The following is a 27,723-nucleotide window of genomic DNA, read 5'->3' as shown; positions in this document are numbered from 1 at the left end:
TGTTCAAATTTCATGTCTGAAGTTTACAACAACTTTAAGTAGGGGAATGCTAGAACCCTTCTCAGCTTTTTATTGTTGGCTGTTTCCCATGTGCAGATTTTCCTTCACTTTCAGTGTGATAAATCATTGTCCACAGCACAGAAAGTGAAGGAAAAGATAGCAGTAAAACCTGACAGGGGATCTAACTTTTCTCCATTGCAGCTAAAAGTAAAGAAAAAAGTTTTGCCCATAGACACACTAACTTTTAAACTGAACTTAAACCTTACCCCATCCCTTAAATCTAACCCTTAACCTTACGCCTAAACCTAACATATAACAATAACCCATTGTTACACTTTATAACTAAACCCATTATAACTAAACCCAACTTAACCACTAAACAACTCTGAAAAAATGCACCTTGCAATGCTTTGACAGTGCCCACACACTTGGCTTGCGGACAAGCCCTTGAGGTCCTCACATGAAATGCATTGCAGAGAGCTGTAACTGGACAAGCAGCTGCTTCGGGGTACCTGTATTTTGGTGGAAAGGAAGTCTGTGGGAGTGAAAAATAAGATAAGCGTTTCACCTTATTCATTATGAGCTAGACAAAATGAGCTATTAACCCTTGCAGTATGGTAGGCACTGCAAGGTGCATCTTTTTTTAGCTGATTGGAGTTCTGCTTTAACCTTATTCCTAAAGCTACCACTTTAACATTAACATGCCCTTACAGCAAAATAATTATAACATTTATGACAGGCAGACTGATTATGCTACCAAAATAATACTGCAAAATCTAAAGCCCTGTACACACTATGAGAGAATCGGAAAAAAAATTCTGTACAAGGCACGATTGTTCGACTTTCGTATACTATGTACACAACTTTTGACATCCGATTCTGACTTTGTCTATTCGGGAAATTTTTGTTTGCAAAGTCAGAATCGGATGTTAAAAGTTGTGTACATACTATACGAAAGTCGAATGCTTTACGAGAAACATTTTGGTGTTTGTCTATTTAGGAAATTTTTGTTTGCAAACTCCAAAATGTTTCTCGTAAAGCGTTCGACTTTTGTATAGTATGTAGACAACTTTTGACATCCGATTCTGACTTTGCAAACAAAAATTTCCCAAATAGACAAACTCCAAAATGTTTCTCGTAAAGCGTTGGACTTTTGTATAGTATGTACACAACATTTGACATCCGATTCTGACTTTGCAAACAAAAACTTCCCAAATAGACAAACTCCAAAATGTTTCTCGTAAGTGAATAGAACAGTTTTTGTTTATTGTGTACCGATTTTCGTACGAGAAATATCAGATACAAAAAGGTTGAGCATAATCAGAAACAACAAATAACAAAAAAAAGTCGTTGTCATTTGAGGAAAACCGGTCGATCGTTCACCCGATTTTCTTATAGCGTGTACCTCCCTTTAGTGCTCGAGTGCAATGCACCAAATCCTCTGTGACCAAATCTTGTATTTCTAGGAAACTATGCATAAATAACTCTTTGAATGCAGATTAAATAGGCAAGTTACTTATAATTTAGGTAAGAGACGTATTTTTGGACATTTTCATAACCAACATGACCATGCTAGCAGCTGAAAGATTACACAGAAATACGCTTAGAGAGAACACAAGAATTCTAAATTTTAGTCAAATTATATGACAGATCAACTGGTTAAACATTACATTTTAAAGCTTCTTTTACCACAGAGTAAATACTGCTACTAGAACTACATTTTGTTCTTTATATTTGACAGAATAAATACTAGAGAGAGTACACTGGTTAGTTTTTTTTTTTTTAAACAAATCATAAAACGTTTTATATTTAGTAATATCTAAATCTGTGAAAATGCACTTTGGAATAATACTTAGCAGCTACATAAGAACAAAAGTGTGCTTTCTAAATAAAAAAAAAAAAAGTTTTTTTTGTAGCCAAGTGTGTAACCCCCTTCTAAGATGAATATTAATATATGTATAATATTAGAACATGATAACACCTGGATGGTATTCAGCAAAAATGTTGGCACTTGAATAGGGGAGGGTGAACTAAAAAGTAGTGGAATCTGTTGGGCCTGAACCCACCAGCAGAAACAGCAGGTATAAGGTTAATGCAAGGGGTCACAAGAAGTACCACTTCATTTCATTAAAATGCACCTTTCATTAGAAATATGTAGATCTGACAATAATATGTATCTGTTTTTGTATAGAGAAAAAAATGAATTTATATTCCGATAACTAATTACAGAACGTAGACTATCACAACAAATGTTTTATATTATTTACATAAAAGAGATATGGCAGCATTGCTAGATACAAGTATTGTACAACATTAATGTGTTTCTTTTCTCATCAATCTCAGTGCAAGAACAGATATAGTTGCTTGGCAACTCATGTACAGAAAAAGTATGGAGACCAAAGAAAAAGGGTTTTTTTTTTTTTTTTCTCATAGCCTAGAAAAAGGTGATATTGCTAAAAAACCAACTACATTCAGTTAAATTTACACTTGTAGAAAAGTGCACTGCATTTTCGAATCCAAAGACAGCAAGAATTTTAGTATTGCCTCCAATCATACAAAAACAGTTTAAAATGTAAACACAATAAATCATATAAACTGAACAACCATACAGACTAGGAAAGCCAAAAAGCTTTATCTGTTTACCGGTTCTGGGTTAGAGACCTAAAAGATCTGAAGCAAGAAGCTCACTATGGCAGACAAACACTTAGCATAGCATTTTTTAAAAGTAGAGGTCAGCAGTCACAGCCTCCATTTTTCTCTTGTGACTAGTTTGTCTTAACCTCTTCACGCCAAATATGCGCACCATCCCAGCGTGTGGGCTTAAGCGCCGAGCGGCCGCATATATGCATACCTGAATGTAAATAGAGCTGTGCTGAGAGCACGCCTTCTGCGGCTAACAAAAAGCCCCCAATCTCTACTTGCGATTGGGAGCTTTGCGATCATGTGACCACTGTGGCAGCCTATTACAGCAGACACATGATCAGAAACATTGCCCCCCGGCATCAGAAACCTCTTAAAGGGTCAGGAGGCATCGGTGTTAAAGGAAAAGTCCAACTTTGGTAACATGTTACATATTGCAACCGTTTTTAGGGTGGAATATCTAACATGCTCCCACTGCCCTCTCTCCCTGTGACACCAGTACAGAGAGAAGTTCCCCATACTAGCTGTCACTATTTGAAAAAAGCACAGCCATACTGGGCTCCGCCCACATGACTGCCCCATTTATTCACAGAGTTCTGTGTATGAATGAACTACAATTCCCGACACCCTTTGTGGCTGTGGGCTTATAGTTCCCAATAAACTACCACGGCGCTGTTGAGTGTTCTAGGTAGTTTACGGAGTCTTCCTGTCAGTATGAAACTGCCTGACCGTATAATATATGGGGCAAACAGCTCACACTGACAAGTCTGCAGGAAACCTGTATGGCATCAGCAATCTGCCAATCGCTGGTGCAATGCTTTCCAGGCTCCCTAAATGAAAAAGAATAAAATAACAAATGCACAATTTTTTTCCTGCAAAACAATGTGCATTTATTATTATTATTTTTTTTTAAAAAGTGAACTTATTCTTTAAACACTTGAGTCCATTGCTGTTTTAAAATGGCAATGGAAATCAGCAGTTCCAGGATAGCATGATGTGTATATATATAGTGCACAAATAGCATAAGAGCCCATTCAGACAGGGGGCGACACGACTTGCTGGGGCGACCTGTGAAATCGCGGTGCACGACTCGGCACCGACATGCACGGACTTCATATAATTGAACTCAATGCAAGTCGCCTCCAGGTCGCCCCAAAGTAGTACAGGACCTTTTTTCTAAGTTGGAGCCACTTGTGTTGCTCCTATTAGAACGGGTCCTGTGCTAATGAATGGCAGGCGACCGACCGCGACTTGTCAGGCGACCAAGTCGCCTGACAAGTCGCGCTAGTGTGAATGGACCCTAAATGTTGTGTTGGGAAAATACAGAAAAAAGCATTTTTGTTTTCTTTTGTTTTAAAATAAATCTAGGAGACAAAAATACCGTATATGTATCTAAATCTGTTGCCACAGTAAATTCCTGTCTTTTACAAAAAAAAAATAACATATATAATACATTGGGGTAGACTACAAATACTAAAAAATATAAAGTGCAGACTGAGACATCTCTGAAACAAAAAAAAGCTCTGGTACTCAAAGGCATAAATTGCTCTGGGACTCGAGTGATTAAAGACTTATAATGGGATGAAGTGTACCATTAAAGCTAAACTCAAGGCAAATAGCAAAAGACACAAAGAAAAAATATGCATACAGTAGGGGAGCTGTTTAAACTGCTAGAGGATTAGTATTTCTGTTTATTTAGTCCTGAGATTTACACAGTTCTGAAACAATGTACAGCCCTGTCTGGCATTGCATGAGGCCAGATTTTTCTCTGCTATAGGTAAATAAAACTTACAAGCCAAGCCATGCCTGTCCCTGTACCTGTGAATGAACCGTAAGCTCTTCTCTCTCTCCTCCTTTCAGCACATTCCTTGTTAGCTAGCACAGGAGCACTACAACACAAATGATTGACTTTTTGGGCTGTATCTCCCTCTTCCAGTCTCAGCTCTATTGTACAGGTACTACAAGAGGCCGATACCAAATCAAATTTAAGTACTTGCACTGCTTTTATTGAAAAAAATACATATTAATGGTGTACGAATAATAGCCGAGCTGCATTATTTGGGTCTTTTACATCTGCCTGACTTTCAGCTTTAGCCATAAAACAGCTGTTAATTGCATGCATATTCCATTTTCACAGTCTATGAACATTGTTTACAAGGGAGGGACATCTATTTATTTTGTTGGCACTTCACAATAATGGATTGTTTTTTTTTTTATATATGGACAGCTTTTAGGGATATTATTAGAAAACGTTTGCATTTAAACTTTCTTCAAGTAGTAGGAAATCAAAGACACCCAAGTAAGCATATAAAGTTGCTGCACATTTGAGAGGCAGCAATCATTAGGATGACAATAAAATCTCATATGTTTCATGTACTTTGTTTAAATGAAACATAATAGCCACATGGATATTTGCTAGGGTAGGAAGTGGGTAGGAAGTATTTTAAACCATTTCCTTCCAGTGCATTCCTTGAAGTGATTGTAAAGTCTCCTTTTTTTCCTATAACATGTTATACTTACCTGCTCTGTTGCAGTGGATTTGCGCAGAGCAGCCCGGATCCCCCTTCTGTGATCCTGGCCCCTCCCTCCTGTTCAGTGCCCCCACAGCAAGCAGCTTGCTATGGGGGCACCAGAGCCGAGTCACAGCTCCCTGTGTCCATTCAGACACATAGTCCTGACTCATCCCCTCCATCTCATGATTGGCTAGCTGACTTTGACAGCAGCGGCAGCCAATGGCGCCGCTGCTGTGTCTCAGCGAATCACGAGGGAGAATCTCAGACGGCAGAGACAGAGAGGGACCTCAGGTAAGTTTTAGGGGTGTCTGCTGCACACAGAAGGCTTTTTGCCTTAATGCATAGAATGCACTAAGATAAAAAAAACCTTCTGCCTTTACAACCCATTTAATACTTGACTATAACCCATGTGTTTATGTTTTATGTAATTAACATATTGGTATAGCAGCAGACTAGTGCAAATTAATTTTTAAAGTAAAATGTACAAAAGTGTTCGAGTGGCAATAGTGAAAATGGCATTTTCTGCCATAAAGTGGCACTCTTTCATGAATTTTTGTATAGCAACAGAAACAAGTAATGTTTTATTTTTGAATATCATTAGACTTTCATGGAGTTAAGGCTTGAATACAGTGATGGTGCAACACAATTATTAATACATTTGTAAACTAGACATATAACAAATATATTGCTCAAGAGGCTTACTGAATATTAAAATCCAGCATGCTGTAAAATACATTATTAATATATAATAAAACACTTACAAACAGTATTTTACTTACTAGAAAACACAAAAAAATAACAAAATCTTTGTCTATAAAAACAAAACATTCAGTTCATGCCAAAACATGTTTTCTACAGGCAAGATACTAAGTATTTGAACAATAAGTTCTTTCTAGTACTTCCCACAACACAACTCCATGCCTCTTAATTCAGCAAGGTAACAATTCTTTATCGCAGTCACCCAGAAGACATTTTATGTTTGTATGCTCTAATCCCTTATATCAGTCTATCCCCTACATCAGGAGCTTTTCTTTTCCCCCATTCATTGTGGTAATAGGTATCGAAAGCCTAGTAAACACTATCAGTTTTAGTTCAACCCAGCGAGCTGAATAAAAAAAAAAGCTGAATCGCTCGGGAGGAGCCACTGCACTAACTATGCGATGTTAGCACAGTAACCTCCCTCGCTGAGCTATTGTGTTGTGACAGGGGGATGGCCTCCCCACCAGAACACACCGGGTAGTGCTTTCAGCCATCGGCTGAAAGAACTGATCGGCAGACCTTTTTCAGTCATGCCCCTTTGACAGAAGCAGGTCGAACAGCTGGCTTCTGTTGGACCGGCTGCCATACACATGGGCCAAATGTCGGCTGGTTTCTATTGAACCGGATGATGTGGTCTGTTATACGGCCCTTAAGTGTGAGCATAACATTAAAGTGTAATTGCACCTTAAAGCAGAAAGAATTTCGTCATGTTTTTTTTTTTTTAAAAACAGCTAGAAGACACTGCATGGACCTAGACCCTTAACGGCTAAATACCAAGCTTTGGTTTAAAGCGTATGTCAAGGCAAACTAAAAACAAAACAAAAATAAATCATACATTTCTGAAACACAAGCACATTTCTCTTTGTTTCATCCCTTTTTACATTCTTCAATTACAGTAAAATAACTGCTGGTGTGCCAGAAATATAGTGTGGTCTTACCTTCCTCTTTGACATGACAACACAGTATTTTTGGCTCTGAATTTTTAAGCATGTGTTGTCAGTCCTGTCTACTTTATTTCTGATACATTACAAAGATTAGTACAAAGTCCTCTCCTCATATCCATAATTTGTCCTTGTGTACAGCCAAAGTTATCAGCTCACAAGATTTCTGGCAAAATCAACAGCTATTTTTTGTACTTATCGAATGAATATGACAAAACACTTCCAATGATATATTTAGCAGACCAAAAGGGAACAAATAAAAGAAGTTCAATGTGGTGCAAGAAAATTCAAATCACTATTTAAATAAAAATGATATCCTTAAATGAAACAATGTGACTTCAAACAGAAGATGATCCGGGGGAAAATTCTAAATGAACATCCAGCGTGCCATACAATGAGCGAAGGACATCCAGTACTTTTTCCTGAATGAAATCAACTTGATCGGATGGGCAGTAATCATCTAAACTGGATCTAGAACAAAAATAAAGAGAAATACATTTAGTTAAAGAAAATTTTAAATAAAATAAGAATGGAATGAGAATAAAACTGTCCAGTACAGTGGCAAGGTAATTAGGATTTCGGTCTTGTACTGGTGTTCTAATGAGAAAATCAGTGAGCTTAGATCTACACTCCCCTAGTTGATGAAGTGGGGATAATTAAATAAATTATCCCCTATTATATCAAGAAACAATTTCTTTGTGCTCTATCCTAAAGTGCTAGTGCAACTATTGTAAACAATTATTATAAACAATCACTCTTAGACCCCGTTCACACTGGGGCGATCCGACTTCCCGGGGGCGACCTCACAGGTCGCGGCGCGCTGCTCGCACCGCGACCTCGGAGCGGCCGGCACGGACTTCATAACATTGAAGTCAATGCAGGCCGCCCCAAAGAAGCTCCGGACCCTTTTTCTAAGTCGGAGCAACTTGTGTCGCTCCTATTAGAACGGGTCCACAGCTTCTCTATGCCAGGCGACCTACGGCGACCTGTCAGGCGACCAGGTCGCCCCAGTGTGAACGGGGGCTTATAAAGGCGTGATGAATAAGTGCCAGAAGAAAAATAGATATTACATATAAAAAATACAATCATAGACTACAAATTCATATAGTGTATGACAAATATATACTGCAAATCCAAAATCAAAATATCATACTAAAGTGATCCAAAAATCAGAGGCTGCATGAATTGTCCCGTATTTCCTAAAGTCCCAGACAAAAGATAAAAAAGTGCATGTAGCAGTGTGCAAAAATCTGTGCAGTCAAAATTCCTTTTATCTTATTTATACAGTACAGGACACAGCCTTGATATTCATAGCCACTACCGACAGTCCCAAGCAATGGATAAGAAGGCTGGCCATCAACTAGGCCAACAGAACTGTGCAAATAGGCCCAGCAATAACCAACATCAATTGATCCAGCTTCAAAGTGCCACGACAAGAACTTTGCAGCCAAAATCTGCATCTTTAGAAGATTGGTAGAACTTTGAAAAGGTATGCACAGAAGACCAGGCGGTGGCCTTATAAAGCTCGGCAACGGAGGCTTGATGTCAGAATGTCCAGGAGTGACATTCTGATATCAAGTGAGCGTAATAGTGCAAGAGGAGCCTTGTCATTTCAAGTGTAAGCTCATGAGTTATAAAAATGTAATCTGCTACTCAAAAAATAAAACTAAACAATTAAAGCAGCTTCCTGATGACGCTAATATAGCGAAATGCATTGATGTTGATTGCCGTCTTATTACCCACAAATGATGTCACATCCAGAGATAGTGGAATGCGAGCCGGGTTTTGGTAAGAGGTACGGCGGTGCATTTTAACGACCTGGGCACAGTTGGATTGCAGATATGCTAGTCGAGCTGGTGCCGGTTTGGGCACTTTAACATGTAAGCGCATGTATTGTGGGAAAATTTTTTCGATGGGAAAATATTAATAAAACTGTGTTGCACGAGCATTCTGTTCCTTTCCTTTTTAGTGATTGGTGTTTATCCATTGATGGGAGAATATATCTACTGAAGGTAGAAATACTGACTGTATGAGAGGGAGTGAATCCTAAATCTGGTCTTACTGGCCATATAATAAGGCTTTTTTGGCCCAGGGGACCACAGGGCTCTGGTGAGTGCATTTGTAGTATCACTGGCAGTAGAGCACTTATTGTGTCACATTTAGGATCACCTATAAAGAAGCACATTAAAGGAACTAAGTTAATTTGGAAAAACATTGGACTTTGTTGTGGAATTTTTCATAAAGGATGTATTCTAGGATCCATTAACGTTTTTTTTTTTATTATTTACACATTTATTATTCATATGTTTATACATTATTGGTAAGAGATATGGGTGTATGTGTTATTAAATGTATTTTGGGGTCACTAACCAGGAGGTACTATTGGATTTGGAATAATAATAATTTACACATTTCGAAACATAGGTTATTGTTTGCACTCGAGGAGGCTAGTGCCCACTTCACTTTAGCTTTTGTTTGTATTAGTGTGCTTCACACTTAAAGGGCAACTGTCACATTCTTATTTTTAAATTGACGCCATTTATATTTTTGTAGAATGGCCACTATGCGTGTTTTTGCAGGCCTTCAGCAGAGCAAATGTTCATCTGAGCTTTTGCCATGGCTCCCTTGGGCCTGGTCTCCACCATTGCTATGGGTGAGGTATTCCCTGTGGGGAACTCACAAAGCAGTGTGCAGAAATGGGGTAAGCATGTCCAAGAAGAAGTACATAGCAACCCTGTGCAGAACATCCGGTAGCAAAGTTCTCATAGCAAAAGGAGGGGAGAAAGTGCCTGAGTACCTTGTAAAGGGCTCTAGACAGAGGTGGCTGGTCCCTTTAAAGTCATGGTGGGCATACCCTAGAAGGGGTTTCCAGGGTCTGGGTTCCATAGGAATAGACCACTGCCCTGGACCTGTATAGCACCCTGGGCTGACCACATGCCCTACACCAAGTGCAGAGGTGAGAGCCCAAGCAGGATCCAGTGCCCGAAGCATCATTATAGGCCTTCGCCACGTTGTTGGGTCTGGGTAAGGTTCTCCAAGTTGCAATGATCTGGATGCACTGCTTCTACGGTTGTAATAACCACTTCCAGACTGCCTGCCGCAGATGGCCCGGCTGCGCATGAGATCTTGGAACAGCGGGAGCCAATCAGTGGGTCCGGCCTCTGCAATGGCCGCTGATCATTCCGAGAAGAGGCAGAACGGCAATCTGCCGATGTAAACAAGGCACACCGCCGTTCTGTCACAGAGGAAAATGGAGACCTTGTGTTTCTGCTGAGCAGAAACACGGATCTCTGTTTTCCTCTAGTGCATCCATTCCCACCACAGTTTTAAATCACTCCCTAGGAGCACACTTAACCCTTTGATCGCCCCTGATGTCAACCCCTTCCCTGCCAGTGTCATTTATACAGTGAGCGTGCATTTTATTTTTTTTAGCACTGATAGCTGTATTGGTGTCACTGGTCCCCAAAAAGTGTCACTTAGTGTCAGATTTGTTCGCCGCAATGTCGTAGTCCCTCTAAAAATTGCTGATCGCTGCCATTAATGGTAAAAAAAATTAAAAAGTCCATAAATCTATCCCATAGTTTGTAGACGCGATAACTTTTGCGCATAACCGATCAATATACGCTTATTAGAATTTTTTTTTTTTACCAAAAACATGTAGCAGAATACATATTGGCCTAAATTGATGAAGAAATTAGATTTTTTACATTTTTTATTGGATATGTTTTATAGCAGAAAGTAAAAAATATATATAACTGAATTTTTGTAAAATCTTACCTGTAAAATTCCTTTCTCTGAGTCCTCCGACAGTCGCCGCCTCTTCATATTCGTCACAATGGGGTAATTGACCTTTCTCTGTAGGAGTAGCTAGGCAACAGAATATGTCAATATTAAAGCTTTTAACATATCCCACCCCCAGGGGGTGGTCCCCTCAGTCAATACCCTCCTGCTTCCTGTTCCATACCTCAGTTTCAGTAGAATAGCAGTATAGTACATAAACAAACCCCAAAAGAGGGGCGGGGGCGGCGACTGTCGGAGGACTCAGAGAAAGGAATTTTACAGGTAAGATTTTACAAAAATTCCGTTTTCTCTTACGTCCTCCGACAGTCGCCGCCTCTTCATATTCGTCACAATGGGGACGTCCCAAAGCAGTGCAAACATGAGGGGTGGGAAACGCAGCCGCGCCTAAGGCAACGCAGTCTCCACATCAGAGAAAGTAACCTTACCAAAGGAAGGAAACCAGCTGGGCAGCATGAAAAAAACTTTGCTCAACAGGAGCAACAACCCAGGAAGAACAAATAACCTAGGGATAAAAACATCCCAAACAGCCAAGGGCCCAAAAACAAGGGACCTTAAGGTACTGCCGCACTAAGAACCTTGCGGCCAAAGGAAGCATCTGCCGATGCCTGAACATCCACTTTGTAGAACTTTGAGAAGGTGTGAACGGACGACCAAGTCGCCGCCTTACACACCTGGGCCACAGAAGCCCGATGATGACAGGCCCAAGACGTACTCAGAGATCTAGTAGAGTGCGCCTTCACAGGCATAGGAGGAACTTTCCCTTTCAAAGCATATGCCTGCTCAATGGTCTGTCTGATCCATTTGGCGATGGTAGAAGCCGACGCCGCCATGCCCTTCCGAGGTCCCTCAGGAAGGACAAAGAGAGAATCCGTCTTGCGGAAGGATTTTGTCGAATTCAGGTAAACCCTGATCGCCCTAACAACATCCAAAGAATGTAAGGCCACCTCCTTTGGATGCTTAGGCTCCGAGCAAAGCAAAGGCAAGACAATGTCCTCATTGAGGTGAAATTCCGAAATCCTTTTCGGAAGAAAAGAAGGATTAAGTCGCAAGACCACCTTATCCAAATGGAGTACCAGATACGGAGACCTGCAGGACAAAGCCGCCAGCTCCGAAACTCTGCGAGCCGAAGTGATCGCCACCAAAAAAGCGACCTTCTTGGACAAAGGAGGCAACGAGATCTCCCTGATTTTTTCAAAAGGAGCATGTTGTAACACGGACAGAACAAGGTTCAAGTCCCATGGAGGCAAAGGCTCCCTCCTAGGAGGGACCAGGTGTCGCACCCCTTGAACAAAGGTGCCAACCAGAGAATTAGACGCCACAGGGCATTGAAAAAGAACGGCCAGAGCAGAAATCTGACCCTTAATCGTGGCCAACGCCAAACGCTGGTCCACGCCCGTTTGAAGAAAAGCCAACACTCTCGAAACCGAGTATGAGCGAGGGGAATACCCCCTGGACTCACACCAGGCAAAATAGGCCTTCCAAGTACGGTAGTATATTTTCCCCGAAGAGGCCTTTCTAGCATTGATCAAAGTATGAATGACCTCCGGAGAGAGACCCCTATCCTTCAGGACCTCGGTCTGAACAGCCAGGCCATCAAAGCCAGCGACTGTAAAGCAGGATGGAATATCGGTCCTTGAGACAGAAGATCTTCCCGAAGAGGCAGACGCCATGGAGCAGATACTGATGCCACTGAGCCACTAACGCGTCTGACGCATCTGCCCGAGGATCGCGCGTCCTTGCCATGAACCTTCCCACCTTGTTGTTCAGACGAGACGCGAACAGGTCCACATCCGGAAGACCCCACTTCGCGCACAACATCTGGAAGACCTCCGGGTGGAGCGACCATTCCCCCTGGTCCAGAGTCTGGCGGCTCAGATAATCCGCCTGCCAGTTGTCCACCCCTGGAATGTGAACTGCCGTAATCACCGGGACGTGCGTCTCGGCCCAAGACAGAATGTCGGCCACTTCCTGAGCCGCTCGAGCACTCCTGGTGCCCCCTTGGTGGTTGATGTAGGCCACCGCTGTGGCATTGTCCGTATGAACCCGAACTGGACAGCCATGAAGCTTGTCCGTCCAGCGTTGAAGGCAAAGATTTATCGCCCGCAATTCCAGAATGTTGATCGGAAGGGAAGATTCCTCCTCCTACCAAGTTCCCTGGGCGGATAGAACGCCCAGAACACCACCCCAGCCCGACAGGCTGGCATCCGTGGTGATCACCGTCCACGAAAGCGGACGAAAAGACTTGCCCCCCGATACCGCCGGGGACTGCAGCCACCACAGAAGATTGCTTCTCGTGCGAGGACTCAACGATATCTGAAGATCCAGAGATTGTGGTCGCCCGTCCCACCTGGACAGGATCTCCGCCTGGAGATCCCTCGTGTGAAACTGGGCGAATGGAATCGCCTCGAAAGCCGAGACCATCAAACCTAAACACCTCATGCCCGTCCGAAGGGATGAGCACGGAATTTCCCGAAGGGATCTGACTTCATCCTGAAGCGTTTTGAGCTTGTCTTCCGGTAGGAAGACTCTTGCCTGAACCAAATCCAGAATCATACCCAGATAGGGAAGACGAACCGACGGGCACAGCGCCGATTTTGGGAAGTTTATCGTCCAACCAAACTCCTGCAGAGTTTGCATCGTGACGGACAGGTCCTTCACCAGACCCTGACTGGTCGCAGACCGAACCAGAATGTCGTCCAGATACCCCAGGATTGAGATACCCTGGGCTCTCAGTAAGGCCAGAACCGGTGCAAGCACCTTGGTGAACACCCGCGGAGCCGAAGCGAGACCGAAGGGTAACGCCACGAATTGATAATGATCCTCCGCAATGGCAAAACGAAGGTACCTTTGGTGACCCTCGAAAATGGGGATGTGTAGGTACGCATCCTTCAAGTCGATGGAGGCCATGAATTCTCCTGGAACTAGAGCAGCCACCACCGAGCGCAGGGATTCCATGCGGAACTTGCGAACCCGCACAAAGCGGTTCAGAGCTTTCAAGTCCAGAATTGGACGTACCTTGCCCTCCTTTCTGGGCACAGTGAACAGATTTGAATAAAACCCCCGAAATCTGTCCCGATGAGGCACCGGAACCACCACTCCCTGAGCCCGCAGGTCCTGCACCGCCAGGTGAAGATCCCGCAAACGCTCGGGAGACAGTTGAAGGTTTGAGGGAAAAAACCTGTTCGCCGGCCGAGACAGGAACTCGATCTTGTACCCGGATCGAACGATCTCCTGAACCCACCTGTCCCGAACGCGGGCCAGCCAGGGTTGAAGAAAACCGAGCGAACGTCCCCCCACCCCAGAACTGGGTGAGGGCGTCCCTTCAGGCCGCGCTGTTATGGGCAGCGGAACCGGACTGGCCGGGCTTCTGCTTACCTGCCCACGGTTTCTTTTGGGAGCCTTGACCCTTGAAGGGTTTGCCCTTATAGTGCGACCGAAAGGCACGAAAGGACCCCTGAGGGGGCCTAAACTAAGCGTGCTTCTTACCTTGAGCGCCCTTAGCCTTGTGAGATTGGGGCAAGAGCGTGCTCTTACCCCCAGAGATCCCCTTAATCAGCGTATCCAGTGAGTCGCCAAAAAGACGAGATCCCGAATAGGGCAAATTAGCCAAAGTTTTGCGAGACGATTGGTCCACAGACCAACATTTTAGCCAAATCAAACGGCGTGTCAACACCGCCACGCTGTGCACACGTGCAGCCAAAGGAATTACATCCAATTCCGCATCACACAAATACATGACCCCCTGATGGATCTGATCCACCATTGCCAAAGTCGTCGGCAGGGCAGAATCAGCCACCAGGACGCGCCTGAGTACTTGCGTCCAATCCGCGACAGCCTGAGCTGCCATAAGGGAAGCAAAAATAGCTTTTAGCATGGAACCGGTAACCGAGTAAGTATGACGGGCAAGAGACTCCAGTCTCCTGTTCGTAGGTTCCCGGAACACCGGGGTATCCTCTGCCGGAATCGCAGTATTTATTCAAAACCGCCACCGCGTGATCCACCGGAGGCGGCACACACCAACGTTCATCAGTGGCGGGTGTGAAGGGATAACGCAGCTTGAACCTACTCGGCACAGCAAAAGGTTTCTTTAGATTGCGCCAATGTTCACTAACAGCGCGCTGAAAATCCTCAGTACAAGGAAAAACCTGCGATGTTTTGCGCCTCCGCTGTGTCCCATAAGAAGCCAGTATGGCAGGTGGACACGGTTCATCCTGTAGATGCAGCTCTTCAGACGAGCCAGGGGGAGAATCATCAACCCCCTCAACCTCTGCATCCCCCTCCGACCCTGCAAAGTCCAGGGACGAACGGGACCCCGATAAGGGGACCCCAGCCATAGCAGCCCCATCACCTTCGCCCTCTGAATCAGAGGATATTGAAACTCTGGGCCGTTTAGTGGATTGAGCAGCCACAAGCATTTGCACCTGAGCAGCCAGGTTAGCAACAACTGTGGCCAAATCGCCCCCCTCAGGGGAAACAGCAGCAGCCCCTTGACCACCCAGTAAAGGGGGAGGAAATTTGCTTTCCTGAGAATCCATGCCCCCAGAAGTGTGTAGGAGAAAAAAAGGGTAACTGCCCCTTTAAAAGCGCGGCGATCGCAGCCCACCACTCACACACACCTGCACAAGTCGACCCCCACAGGAAAAACTACAAACTTAGGCAAGGACACAGGACTAAGGAGGATAAAAACCTGGAGAGATCACTGCTGCTGCTGTATCGATCGGTGTGCCCAGGGAAAAGGAAGTGATGTACCAGAAGCCGCTCCTATAAAGCCTATGGAAGGCTACCAGTAAATGGCCGCCGGGGGAGGAGGTAAATGCAGTGCTACATGAGGCCGGAGCGATCGCCGCCAAAATGGCGGCATTTGGCGCCAAAACCGCCGCTCCCAGCTTATAGGAGAAGCCCTCATAAGCCTGTAGTTAACATTAAAATGGCGGACCGCAGCAGCGGCTGCCGCATGTTGCACAAAACATGTACCACAGCATGCCCTACAACATATAGCATGTCACACAGAGAAATCACACAGTTAGTAACACAGAACAGTGTATCACAGCCCCCCTCCTTGCAGCCCACAGCAGCATCCAGACAGGGAGTCCCACAGTGTGAACAGACATGCAGGGTTACACAGTCCCAGACTGACACCCACTAAACAGACAGGTCCCCACACAGAGTACACTTACCTTCTGAATGGCGTGGGGAACCTGCACAAGCGATCAAGCCACTGCACATGTGACAGGGAGAGTCGCAGCCAAGACGCAGTAGAACTGCGGTGCGAAACCGCATGGCGTCCAGTGAGGTAGCCACCTCACCACAGCATCCCTGCAGCGAACAGGGATGGGTCGTTCACCAATGCCAGGAAAAAATACCTGACTGAACGCTCGATGGCAGGCTGGGAAGCCACTGGCCCACAACCTGCGACCAGGGGGGCCAGCCCGAGACCCAGCCCGCATGATCCTCTTCATCAGAAGAACTAACTAATGCTGACAAAAGTAACAGCTAAATAAAGAGAGAGAAAAAAACTCAAATAAAATCAAAAAGAAGATAAAGGCCGAGACAAAATGCCCCAGCACAGAAACAGCCAGCTAACTCCTAACAGCTAGTCAATGAAACTGAGGTATGGAACAGGAAGCAGGAGGGTATTGACTGAGGGGACCACCCCCTGGGGGTGGGATATGTTAAAAGCTTTAATATTGACATATTCTGTTGCCTAGCTACTCCTACGGAGAAAGGTCAATTACCCCATTGTGACGAATATGAAGAGGCAGCGACTGTCGGAGGACGTAAGAGAAATATATTTTTTAATTTTTGGTCTTTTTTTGTTTATTGCACAAAAATTAAAAAAAAAAAAAAAAAAAACGCAGAGGTGATCAAATACCACCAAAAGAAAGATCTATTTGTGGGAAAAAAGGGCATTCATTTTATTTTGGTACAATGTCGCACGAACTGCGCAACTGTCAGTTAAAGTAAAGCAGTGCCGTATCGCACAAAATGGCCTTGTTATGAAGGGGTAAACCTTCCGGGGCTGAAGTGGTTAAAGACAGTAAGAAATTGATTGAAGAATCCAGTTACATGTATCTTCTCCATATGGGAGAAGTCTATCACCTCTCGGCACTAGCTAAAACTGGAGTTATTCAGGGGCCTGTCCTTTCAAACCTTGCTGGTGTCCAATCATCTAAAGATACTAGCCTATAACCCTGGGTCATTGAATATCAAACCTGTGACTCTATTGTATGAATAAAATAAAAAGTTTAGCTTTTAGTTATACTTTAAGCTGGGCATACTTCTGAAGACCAAATGTTCCACCTAACCTGGACTTTGATTGGGCAGCTCCCATACATACAGTATCTCACAAAAAGGAGTACACCCCTGCGGCCGCCATTATTTTCCAGCACTGCCTTAACCCTCTTGGGCATGGAGTTCACCAGAGCTTCACATGTTGCCACTGGAGTCCTTTTCCACTCCTCCATGATGACCAAGAGACCTTGCGCTCCTCCACCTTCCATTTGAGGATTCTCCACAGAAGCTCAATAGGGTTTAGGTCTGGAGACATGCTTGGCCAGTCCATCACCTTTACCAAGGCAGTGGTCATCTTGGAGGTGTGTTTGGAATAGTAATCATGTTGGAATACTGCCCTGCGGCCCAGTCTCTGAAAGGGAGGGGATCAGGCTCTGCTTCAGTATGTCACAGTACATGTTGGCACTCATGGTTCCCTCAATGAACTGTAGCCCCTCAGTGTCGGCAGAACTCATGCAGCCCCAGACTATGACCCTCCCACCAGCATGCTTGACTGTAGGCAAGACACGCTGGTCTTTGTACTCCTCACCTGGTTGCAGACCACACATGCTTGACACCATCTGAACCAAATAAGTTTATCTTGGTCTCATCAGACCACAGGACATAGTTTCAGTAATCCATGCTCTTAGTCTGCAAGCTGACCCCCCCACCCCTTCAACATCTGCAGCAATGCTGGCAGCACTCATACGTCTATTTCCCAAAAACAACCTCTGGATAGGACGCTGAGCACGTGCACTGAACTTCTTTGGTCGACCATGGCGAGGCCTGTTCTGAGTGGAACCTGTCCTGTTAAACCGCTGTATGGTCTTGGCCACCATACTGCAGCTCAGTTTCAGGGTCTTGGCAATCTTCTTATAGCCCAGGCCATCTTTATGTAGAACAATAATTCTTTTTTCAGATCCTCAGAGAGTTCTTTGCCGTGAGGTGCCATGTTGAACTTCCAGTGACCAGTATGAGAGATTGAGAGCAATAACACCAAATTTAACACACCTGCTCCCCATTCACACCTGAGACCTTGTAACACTAACGAGTCACATGTCACCAGAGAGGGAAAAACTAGATTTTTGTAATAATTTACTGTAAAATCCTTTTCTCTGAAGTTCATCGACAGACGCAGCTCTTTTTATTCATAGACTCATAGGGTTATGCTCCTCCTTCTAGGGATAGACACTAGGCGGAAAAAAGACTTGTCCACGCCTATGGGGGCTGTCCCAGCAGGCATAACCCCTCAGGCTATGCTAGTCTCAAACAGTTTGGTTGCAAGCAGTGTTAGAAAGAACCACATGACTCAGAAATGGGGGAAGGTGCTGTGTCTTTCGATGAACTTCAGAGAAAAGGATTTTACGGTAAATTCTTACAAAAATCCAGTTTTCTCTATCGTTCATCGACAGACGCAGCTCTTCTTATTCATAGACTCATAGGGATGTCCCAAAGCAGGATTTCATGAGGGGTGGGAACAAGACAGACACAAAAAACTGAATTCCCCAAAAGGCTAAGTAGCCAACCAGGTAGAATAGAGCTCAATGAGGAACAACTGGAGTTCACCCAGAAACAATGGAACCCAAAGAGAAACCAAGAAATTCTCTTTTAAACTGCAGCCTGAAAAACTTTGCGGCCAAAAGAAGCATCTGTGGATGCCAACACATCTACCTTGTGAATTTAGTGAACGTATGCATAAATTCTTCCCTGATACCGCTAGGACCGAAGTCCCAGCAGGGAGCTAGGTCTATCCCTGACACTAGGCATAAAAAAACTGTTTGAGACTAGCAGAGCCTGAGGGGTTATGCCTGCTAGGACAGCCCCCATAGGCGTGGACAAGTCTTTTTTCCACTTAGTGTCTATCCCTAGAAGGAGGAGTATAACCCTATGAGTATATGAATAAGAAGAGCTGCGTCTGTCGATGAACGATAGAGAAATGGCCAATTGGGACATGTTTACTTAGGAGTGCACTCACTTTTGTTGCCTGCGGTTTAGACATTAATGGCTGTTGAGTTATTTTGATGGGACAGCAAATTTACACTGTTATACAAGCTGCCCACTCACTACTTTACATTGTAGCAAAGTGTAATTTCTTCAGTGTTGTCACATGAAAAGGTATAATTAAATATTTACAAATATGTGAGGGGTGTACTCACTTTTGTGAGATACTATACATTCTAGGAAAGGCTTATGGAACATAAAGCAACAGACATTTACAAAGGAGAGCAATATTTCAAATGTTTCTATTTTATGATAATATTTTCTGCTTATTACACAACAGAAAAAGACAAAAACTATTTGATAATACTGTCATATTTGTTTATTTCCCCACCAGTGAAGAGTAGTTTTTATGAACTAAAATAAAATATACTTGTAAGCATAAAAACATTTTGAAACTAAATATATTAGATTTAGGTTTACACGCCATTCTAATGACTTTACTCTGTCTAATGGCACCCTGCAGAAAAAAATGAATATAAGCTCTGGAGAGGGTCATTATTTATACCTATTATTTGAAAGGTGGAACGGGGTTGTATTTTAAAAGCCCCTTAAGAATAAAATGAAGCAATTATTTGTGAATGTTAACTGAATATATATATATATATATAAAGTGTGTTCGGTTTTCTTAGCTAAGGGTCCATTGAAGAATTATTTTATTGATTTGCCTTTTATTATTATATATGAACAAGCGCTCTTGTATTGTAAATTACATTTTTTATTGTATCCTTCAGTTCCAACAAAGGCAGGCTTAGAAAAATATCAGGTTAGAAATAGGAATGCAAATGGACCATTTATTATGTTATCAGAAGCAGATCTCACTTTATACACAGCACTATTCTAAATATATTTTGTCTATAATAGTATCCAATCAGACAGGCCCTTTCACTACATAGTTGCTGGTAGATCCAAAGGATATTGTACAATCAGATTGTATAGTGTATGTTGAGCTTTAAAGAACCCAGGACACACTTCTCCTGTTTACAATACTATAGTTCTATTCACATAGGCTGTTATCTGATATCTCATATTCTGCACACTTCAAAATGCCAAATTAACAATCTATGCAAGCTTAAAGTTAAGGTAGGAAAAAAAAATTGATGCCTGTGTCTTTAGTAGAGAACGTTGATCACTGATTCATTTAAAAAACATGCACCTGGAGATGGGTGGTAGGTAGGGGGTGGATGATGCAGGGTGTGTGCAGAATACATGGAAAGCTGTAGAAGTGCTTTAATGCTATATTGGTACATAGGGGAGCTGGAATTTAGAAAAAAAAGAAAAAAGGTAAACTTAGCCTTAAACCTAACACAATGGACACACACTTCCACCCACTTCGATGGTAATACCCTCGACCTTGTATTCTTCAAAGATAAGATTGATGCAATACATAAGGACACCGCCACTCAGTTATCTTCCCCACTTAACATACCTTGTCTAACAGCACAGTCAACACTCTCCACTTTTGAACTGGCTACTACTGATGAGGTTACAAAACTTTTTTCAGATGCTCATCTAACCAATTGTCTTCTGGAACCTGTCCCCTTGCAACTACTACGGTCACCCTCTTATTCCATACTATGGTTCCTCACTCACATATTCAATCTCTCCCGCTCTACTGCCACCTTCCCCTCCCCTCTAAAGCATGCACAGATCACTCCCATACTTAAAAAGCCTTCACTGGACTCCACGAACCTAAACAACTTAAGATCCATCTCATTGCTCCCATTCGCCTCTAAACTTTTAGAACGCTTAGCCTACAACCAACTTAGCTTCTACCTCACTGAAAACATCTTGATCCTTACATTCTGGCTTTCGCTTGCAGCACTCCACAGAAACTGCCTTACTAAAACTCAATAACGATTTACTAACTGATAAAAACAATGGCCACTACTCCATACTCTTACTACTAGACCTCTCTGCGGCCTTTGATACTGTTGACCACCAACTCCTTCTCAATAAACTCCACTTCCTTGGCCTCCAAGAGTCTGCTCTATCCTGGTTCTCCTACCTAGTCACAGCGCTCCTTCAATGTTACCTACAACTCTGTCTGCTCCTCTCCACTTCCTCTTTCTAAAGGGGTCCCCCAAGGGTCTGTCCTTGGACCCCTTCTCTTCTCTATCTACCCCTCCTTCCTTAGTCACTTGATAATCTCCCACAGCTTCCAATACCATCTCTACGCCAATTACACCCAAATCTCTCTACTCAATGAAAGTTGAACTAAGTACATATATATTGTTTACTTATCTCCCTCCAAAGCTCTAAGTGCTGTTTCTCTCTGGAGCTCTGTTCTTCTGTTATCATCATGAGCCACTTCTCACAAGTTCTCCGACACATGAGATAACAGTAGCTGAAAGCTTGTGTTGGGGAAGGAGCTTAGAGGTAGATTAGCAGGAAACTTGTCTATTCAGACTACATCTCTGCATGTTCCTTCGTTCCTCTGCCTATGTGGAGGCGGTGTGTCCCTTTTCTCCAATCAGCTCTCACACAGTGTAAGTCCAGTATCCCCACCCACCCCTATGTGCTGTTGAGGAAGAGAAAGAAAGGTTTTTAACCATGATCTGCACTTTCTAAAGAGTGTAGAAAAGGGAAGACAGCAGATATACAAGTAAAACCTATGTAGGAGGATTTGTTTAATCTCGGTGTATCATATGAGGCTATTCCTTTTATTGGGTATATGTAAGGGTTTAAAAATGGATTTTTGTAAGATCTTACTGTAAAATCCTTTTCTCTTAGCTCATTGACAGACGTAGTCCTCGGTGATACAGCACCTTCGGGTTATGTTGCCTCCACAGGAGCAGGACTAGACAGGAAATTAAAAAGCTCTGGCCACACCCTAGGGGCAGTCCCAGAGGGTATATCCTCTCTCTCTCTGCCTCAGCAAATCAGTTATGTGAAAAAGCAGTCTTTAGAGATTTTAACCCAACCCAACTCAAAAAACAGAGGGGCGGGGACTACGTCTGTCAATGAGCTAAGAGAAAAGGATTTTACGGTAAGATCTTACAAAAATCAATTTTTCTCTAGCGCTCATTGACAGACGTAGTCCTCGGTGATACAGCACCTTCGGGACGTCCCAGAGCAGTTTTACAAATGAGGGGTGGGAAAATGAAAATCAAATCCCAATCTAGAAGGCCCAACCGGTGCCAACTAGAAGTTTACAATGCTCATCCTTAATGATGAGACTCAACAAAAAAGAGAAAATTTTTTTTTTTTTTTTTTTTTTTTCAAACAGAAAAAACCCTCGAGGTAGACCACCGGTCTCCTCAAATTGCGGCCTGCAAAACCTTGCGGCCAAATGAGGCATCCGCCGATGCCGTCACATCAATTTTATAGAACTTTGTAAAGGTATGTACCGACGACCAGGTGGCCGCCTTACATACCTGGACCACTGACGCCTGATGGCGAAAGGCCCAGGAAGTACTGAGCGCTCGAGTGGAGTGCGCCCTAACAGGGAACGGAGGACTCTGACCCTTAATAGAATAAGCCTGTACCACCGTTTGTCTAATGCATTTAGCAATGGTCGCGGCAGATGCAGGCAAACCCTTTCTGGGGCCATCCGTGATCACAAAAAGTGAATCCGTCTTACGGAATGATTCCGTAGCTTTCAGGTATACCCTGATTGCCCGAACCACATCTAAGGAATGCAACGCATGTTCCCGATGATGCTTGGGCTGAGGACACAAGGAAGGTAGTACAATATCTTCATTCAGATGAAAATCTGAAACCACCTTAGGAAGAAAAGATGGCTTAGGATGAAGTACTACCTTATCCCTATGAATCACTAGGTATGGGGACTGGCATGATAATGCAGCCAGTTCTGACACCCTGCGAGCAGAAGTAATAGCCACCAAGAAGGCCACCTTCTGGGATAAAGTAAGCAAGGGAATCTCCCTGATGTTTTCAAAGGGAGGTTTCTGTAGAACCGACAAAACCAAATTAAGATGCCGCACCCCCTGGATGAAATTCCGCACCAAGGACTTGGTAGCTAAAGGCTTCTGAAAGAAGATTGCTAATGCTGAAACTTGACCCTTGATGGTGCTCAAGGCTAGCTTCTGCTCAACCCCTTGTTGCAAAAAGGCCAATATTCGAGTCACCGAATAGGTACGTGGAGGAAATCCTAAAGATTCGCACCACGCAATATAAGTCTTCCATGTGTGATAATAGACCTTGCTGGAAGTCGCTTTCCTTGCTTTAATAAGGGTAGAAATGACTGAAGCTGACAAACCTCTGTCCTTCAGTACTTGGGTCTCAATGGCCAGGCCATTAAAACCAGCGACTGTAAAGCATGATGGTAAATTGGTCCTTGAGACCACAGACACTCCCTGAGACGAAGTTCCCACGGAACGTCTGCGACTAGCATGTCCAAGTCGGCCAGGCCGGCTTGAGGAGGCCAGCCTAGAATTTCTAGGACCACTGGCGCTGATAGAATCTGAACCAGGCGTCCCTAGAGGTATCTGGCCCCGACCATCCGAGAAAGTCTGGTCGTTTTCTGTTCCCACACATTTATCAGATACCTGATTGTTATCAGGAAGGGTGATCTTTTCTGGTTGAACCTCAGGGACCGAAGTCACCCGACTAGAGGCTACTTGGCCTATCTGGTCAACCAGATCCGATTCCTGTGAGGTATAGGGACTAATCTTAGGAAAAGGTAAAGGAAAAGATCTATTCAGGGAACGGTAACTACCGCTTCCTGTAGTACTTAAATGTTGGAAGGGAAGAATCGCACCGGTAGTAGTGGTTGATGCTCGATCTAATGTCCTGAATACCGGTGAAAACGTCCCCCCACCCTGAAACCGGGTGGGGGCGCACCTTCAGGCTGTGTACTCCTTTGCTTCGGGTTTGGCTGGGTTGGTCCTCTGCTTGTCCGACCAGCCCTTCTTGAACCCTCCTGGAGGAGTCTTGCCTTTCCCGCTTGTACCAGCCGGGCGCCCTTTATGGGCGGTAAAGAAAGGTCCTCGCTTGTTGCGAGGTCCCTTAGCTTTAGCAGCCTGTGGCAAAAAAGTGCTCTTGCCCCCAGTGGCATCCTTAATGATTTCATCTAGGTTGGCCCCAAATAGACGATTCCCCTGAAAAGGGAGATTTGTCAAGGTCTTTTTGGAACCTAGGTCAGCTGACCAGCATTTTAACCACAGCACACGTCTGAGGATGACCGATGACATAGATGCATGCCCTAATAAGGGAGTAGTGTCCAAGGCTGCGTCACAGATAAACTGTAGCCCTTGTATAATCTGTTCCAACAAATCAGATGTCTCCTGGGGAATATCTTTTCCCCTAAGGTCTTGGCGTACCATTCTCGCCCATTCCGTAAGTGTCTGGGAAACTAGACCAATAACAATTACTGGTCTAAATGCTGACCCTATCAGAGAGAAGATGGTGCGGGACTCTGCTTCCATCTTTCGATCCACCGGATCCTTAAAGGACGAAGTGTCCTCTACTGGGATAACCGTGGCCTTATTCAGCCTGGAAATAGGTGGATCCACCACTGGTGGTACCGTCCATTTCTTAATGATGGATTCCTCAAACGGATAGCGTCTAGCAATACGCTTGGAAATAGTAAAGGTACAGTGGGTACGGAAAGTATTCAGACCCCCTTAAATTTTTCACTCTTTGTTATATTGCAGCCATTTGCTAAAATCATTTAAGTTCATTCTTCTTCCTCATGAATGTACACATAGCACCCCATACTGACAGAAAAACACAGAATTGTTGACATTGTTGCAGATTTATTAAAAATGAAAAACTGAAATATCACATGGTCCTAAGTATTCAGACCCTTTGCTGTGACACTCATATATTTAACTCAGGTGCTTTCCATTTCTTCTGATCATCCTTGAGATGGTTCTACACCTTCATTTGAGTCCAGCTGTGTTTGATTATACTGATTGGACTTGATTAGGAAAGCCACACACCTGTCTATATAAGACCTTCCAGATCACAATGCATGTCAGAGCAAATGAGAATCATGAGGTCAAAGGAACTGCCTGAAGAGCTCAGAGACAGAATTGTGGCAAGGCACAGATCTGACCAAGGTTTCAAAAAGATTTCTGCTGCACTTAAGGTTCCTAAGAGCACAGTGGCCTCCATAATCCTCAAATGGAAGACGTTTGGGACGACCAGAACCCTTCCTAGAGCTGGCCGTCCGGCCAAACTGAGCTATCGGGGGAGAAGAGCCTTGGTGAGAGAGGTAAAGAAGAACCCAAAGATCACTGTGGCTGAGCTCCAGAGATGCAGTCAGGAGATGGGAGAAAGTTGTAGAAAGTCAACCATCACTGCAGCCCTCCACCAGTCGGGGCTTTATGGCAGAGTGGCCCGACGGAAGCCTCTCCTCAGTGTAAGACACATGAAAGCCCGCATGGAGTTTGCTAAAAAACACCTGAAGGACTCCAAGATGGTGAGAAATAAGATTCTCTGGTCTGATGAGACCAAAATAGAACTTTTTGGCCTTAATTCTAAGCGGTATGTGTGGAGAAAACCAGGCACTGCTCATCACCTGTCCAATACAGTCCCAACAGTGAAGCATGGTGGTGGCAGGATCATGCTGTGGGGGTGTTTTTCAGCTGCAGGGACAGGATGACTGGTTGCAATCGAGGGAAAGATGAATGCGGCCAAGTACAGGGATATCCTGGACAAAAACCTTCTCCAGAGTGCTCTGGACCTCAGACTGGGCCGAAGGTTTACCTTCCAACAAGACAATGACCCTAAGCACACAGCTAAAATAATGAAGGAGTGGCTTCACAACAACTCTGTGACTGTTCTTGAATGGCCCAGCCAGAGCCCTGACTTAAACCCAATTGAGCATCTCTGGAGAGACCTAAAAATGGCTGTCCACCAACGTTTACCATCCAACCTGACAGAACTGGAGAGGATCTGCAAGGAGGAATGGCAGAGGATCCCCAAATCCAGGTGTGAAAGACTTGTTGCATCTTTCACAAAAAGTCTCCTGGCTGCATTAGATCAAAAGGGGGCTTCTACTAAATACTGAGCAAAGGGTCTGAATACTTAGGACCATGTGATATTTCAGTTTTTCTTTTTTAATAAATCTGCAACAATGTCAACAATTCTGTATTTTTCTGTCAGTATGGGGTGCTATGTGTACATTCATGAGGAAGAAGAATGAACTTAAATGATTTTAGCAAATGGCTGCAATATAACAAAGAGTGAAAAATTTAAGGGGGTCTGAATACTTTCCGTACCCACTGTACGTTTAGAATGCTCCCATTCTCCTTTAATCTGATTACCGAAACACTTGGGTACAGGAAAAACCTTCACCGTTTTGATGGGCTTATTAGTACCAAAAGGAATCTCTGTTTCAGTTGCCTCTGCCGGTAAAGCCTCAAGTTTAAAGGTTTCCTGCACTGCCACAACTAGTGCGTCCACCAATGCTTCTTCCTGAATTATAGCGGGAGAAGAAACGTCCTCCTCACTGTCTGAGGGGGCTTTACCTGAGACAACAGCCCTTGCAGAGGAACCTGCAACTGCAGTGACCATCTCTGAATCTGAGTCAGAGGTGTCAGATAGTATAGGGGTAGGCGGGGGTCGCTTCCTTGACCCCCGTCCCTGACAGGCCGCCTCCACCCGAGCCACCATAGACTCCAAGATTGCTGTAAATGACTCTACACTCTGTGCACCGGCGGGTCCCGTGGCCCCCTCGAGGGAAACAGGTGGGGGAATATGTGTGGCAGGGTCCATGATAATTCCAGTCACTTCCTGGATAATATAATTCAAAAATAAAAAACTTTTTTTTTTTTTTTTTTTCAGACCCCCAGCGCCACAAAAAGCCCCTTAGTGTTACCTGCTAGGGATCCCCATCGATCGAGAGAGAGAGAGAGATAGACCCCCAGGCTCACCACTTGATGCTCAGAGTTTAACTGCAACAGGTTACAGCGCTGTCTTGACAAACAGGAAGTCTTTTGGCTGGCTGCCCAGGAAGAAAGGAGGCGGCTCCGCCCCTCTGCACGCCTTCCGGCGCCTCCCCTAGCTCCACGAGGTGTTTGGATCACCTCAAACATGGCCGCCCCCATGCTGGAGACACGAGGCTACGCCAAAATGGCGGCTCGTGCGATCCAGCAAAAAAAAATGGCGGCGGCCTATACTGAATAGCGGTGTGCTGCAGGGCACACAACACTCTCTCTGCATGGGGATTTGGCGTGGTTGGCGGTACCGGCCCTGGCGGACCGCATGGCCATTCGGGAGGCCTGCTAATAGCTGGAGATCTGATTAGGAAGGCAGTCTACATGTCCGTGGCTTCTGACTGGTAGGTAGCTTATTCTTATCACCGTAAGATTCCCAGAATGCCACAGATTATAATCTTTTTAACATGTATACAATTAGATTGTTAGCTCCCAAACCAAGCCTCCTGGCTTTTTGCACATAAAATCACACTCAAAGTAGGAGGATCTGTGTCATTTATAGGATAGAGAGGGACTCTATCTTACCATACAGAGAGGGGCCCGCGTTCACCACAAGACCCGTCAGGGGAAAAGGGGGAACATACTACTCACCATACCGGAACCAGGCGGGCACCAACTCCTGACAGTACCCCTCTCCACCGGGGCGGGATGGCTGTCGACCGATATGGACGCCGTGACTCATGGTCTTTGGCGTTTCAGCGAGACGTTTAACTCGCAGGGTCAGTCCTTTAATGGGACTTTGTCGCGGCCGACCCAGCGCGGAGCTATGGCCTGCACGCGCTCGTAGGCTGAACTGGGGTGACCACCGGATCTCAACATCCAGCCCGTCGCCCAGTTCAGCTTTCTTGCTTGAAGATCTCACAGGAACACTGGAGAAAAAAAGCTGTCTAAAAA

General features: G+C 44.4%; 1 protein-coding gene across 1 annotated transcript in view; it reads right to left on the bottom strand.

Moving 5' to 3' along the window:
• Window positions 1-7,128: 7,128 nt before the first annotated feature.
• Window positions 7,129-27,723, bottom strand: part of LOC309556754 (UPF0489 protein C5orf22 homolog) — a 137,132-nt gene continuing 116,537 nt past the window's right edge. The window contains exon 9 of the mRNA XM_082259250.1: window positions 7,129-7,324. Coding sequence (XP_082115376.1) covers window positions 7,192-7,324 — 133 coding nt within the window. The 3' untranslated portion in view covers window positions 7,129-7,191. The remainder of the gene's footprint in view (window positions 7,325-27,723) is intronic.

Source organism: Pelophylax lessonae (genome assembly GCF_965119305.1).
Source record: "Pelophylax lessonae genome assembly, chromosome: 5".
NCBI lineage: Eukaryota > Metazoa > Chordata > Amphibia > Anura > Ranidae > Pelophylax > Pelophylax lessonae.
The sequence above is the reverse complement of the archived record's forward strand: the minus strand, read 5'-3'. Positions and strand labels throughout refer to the sequence as shown.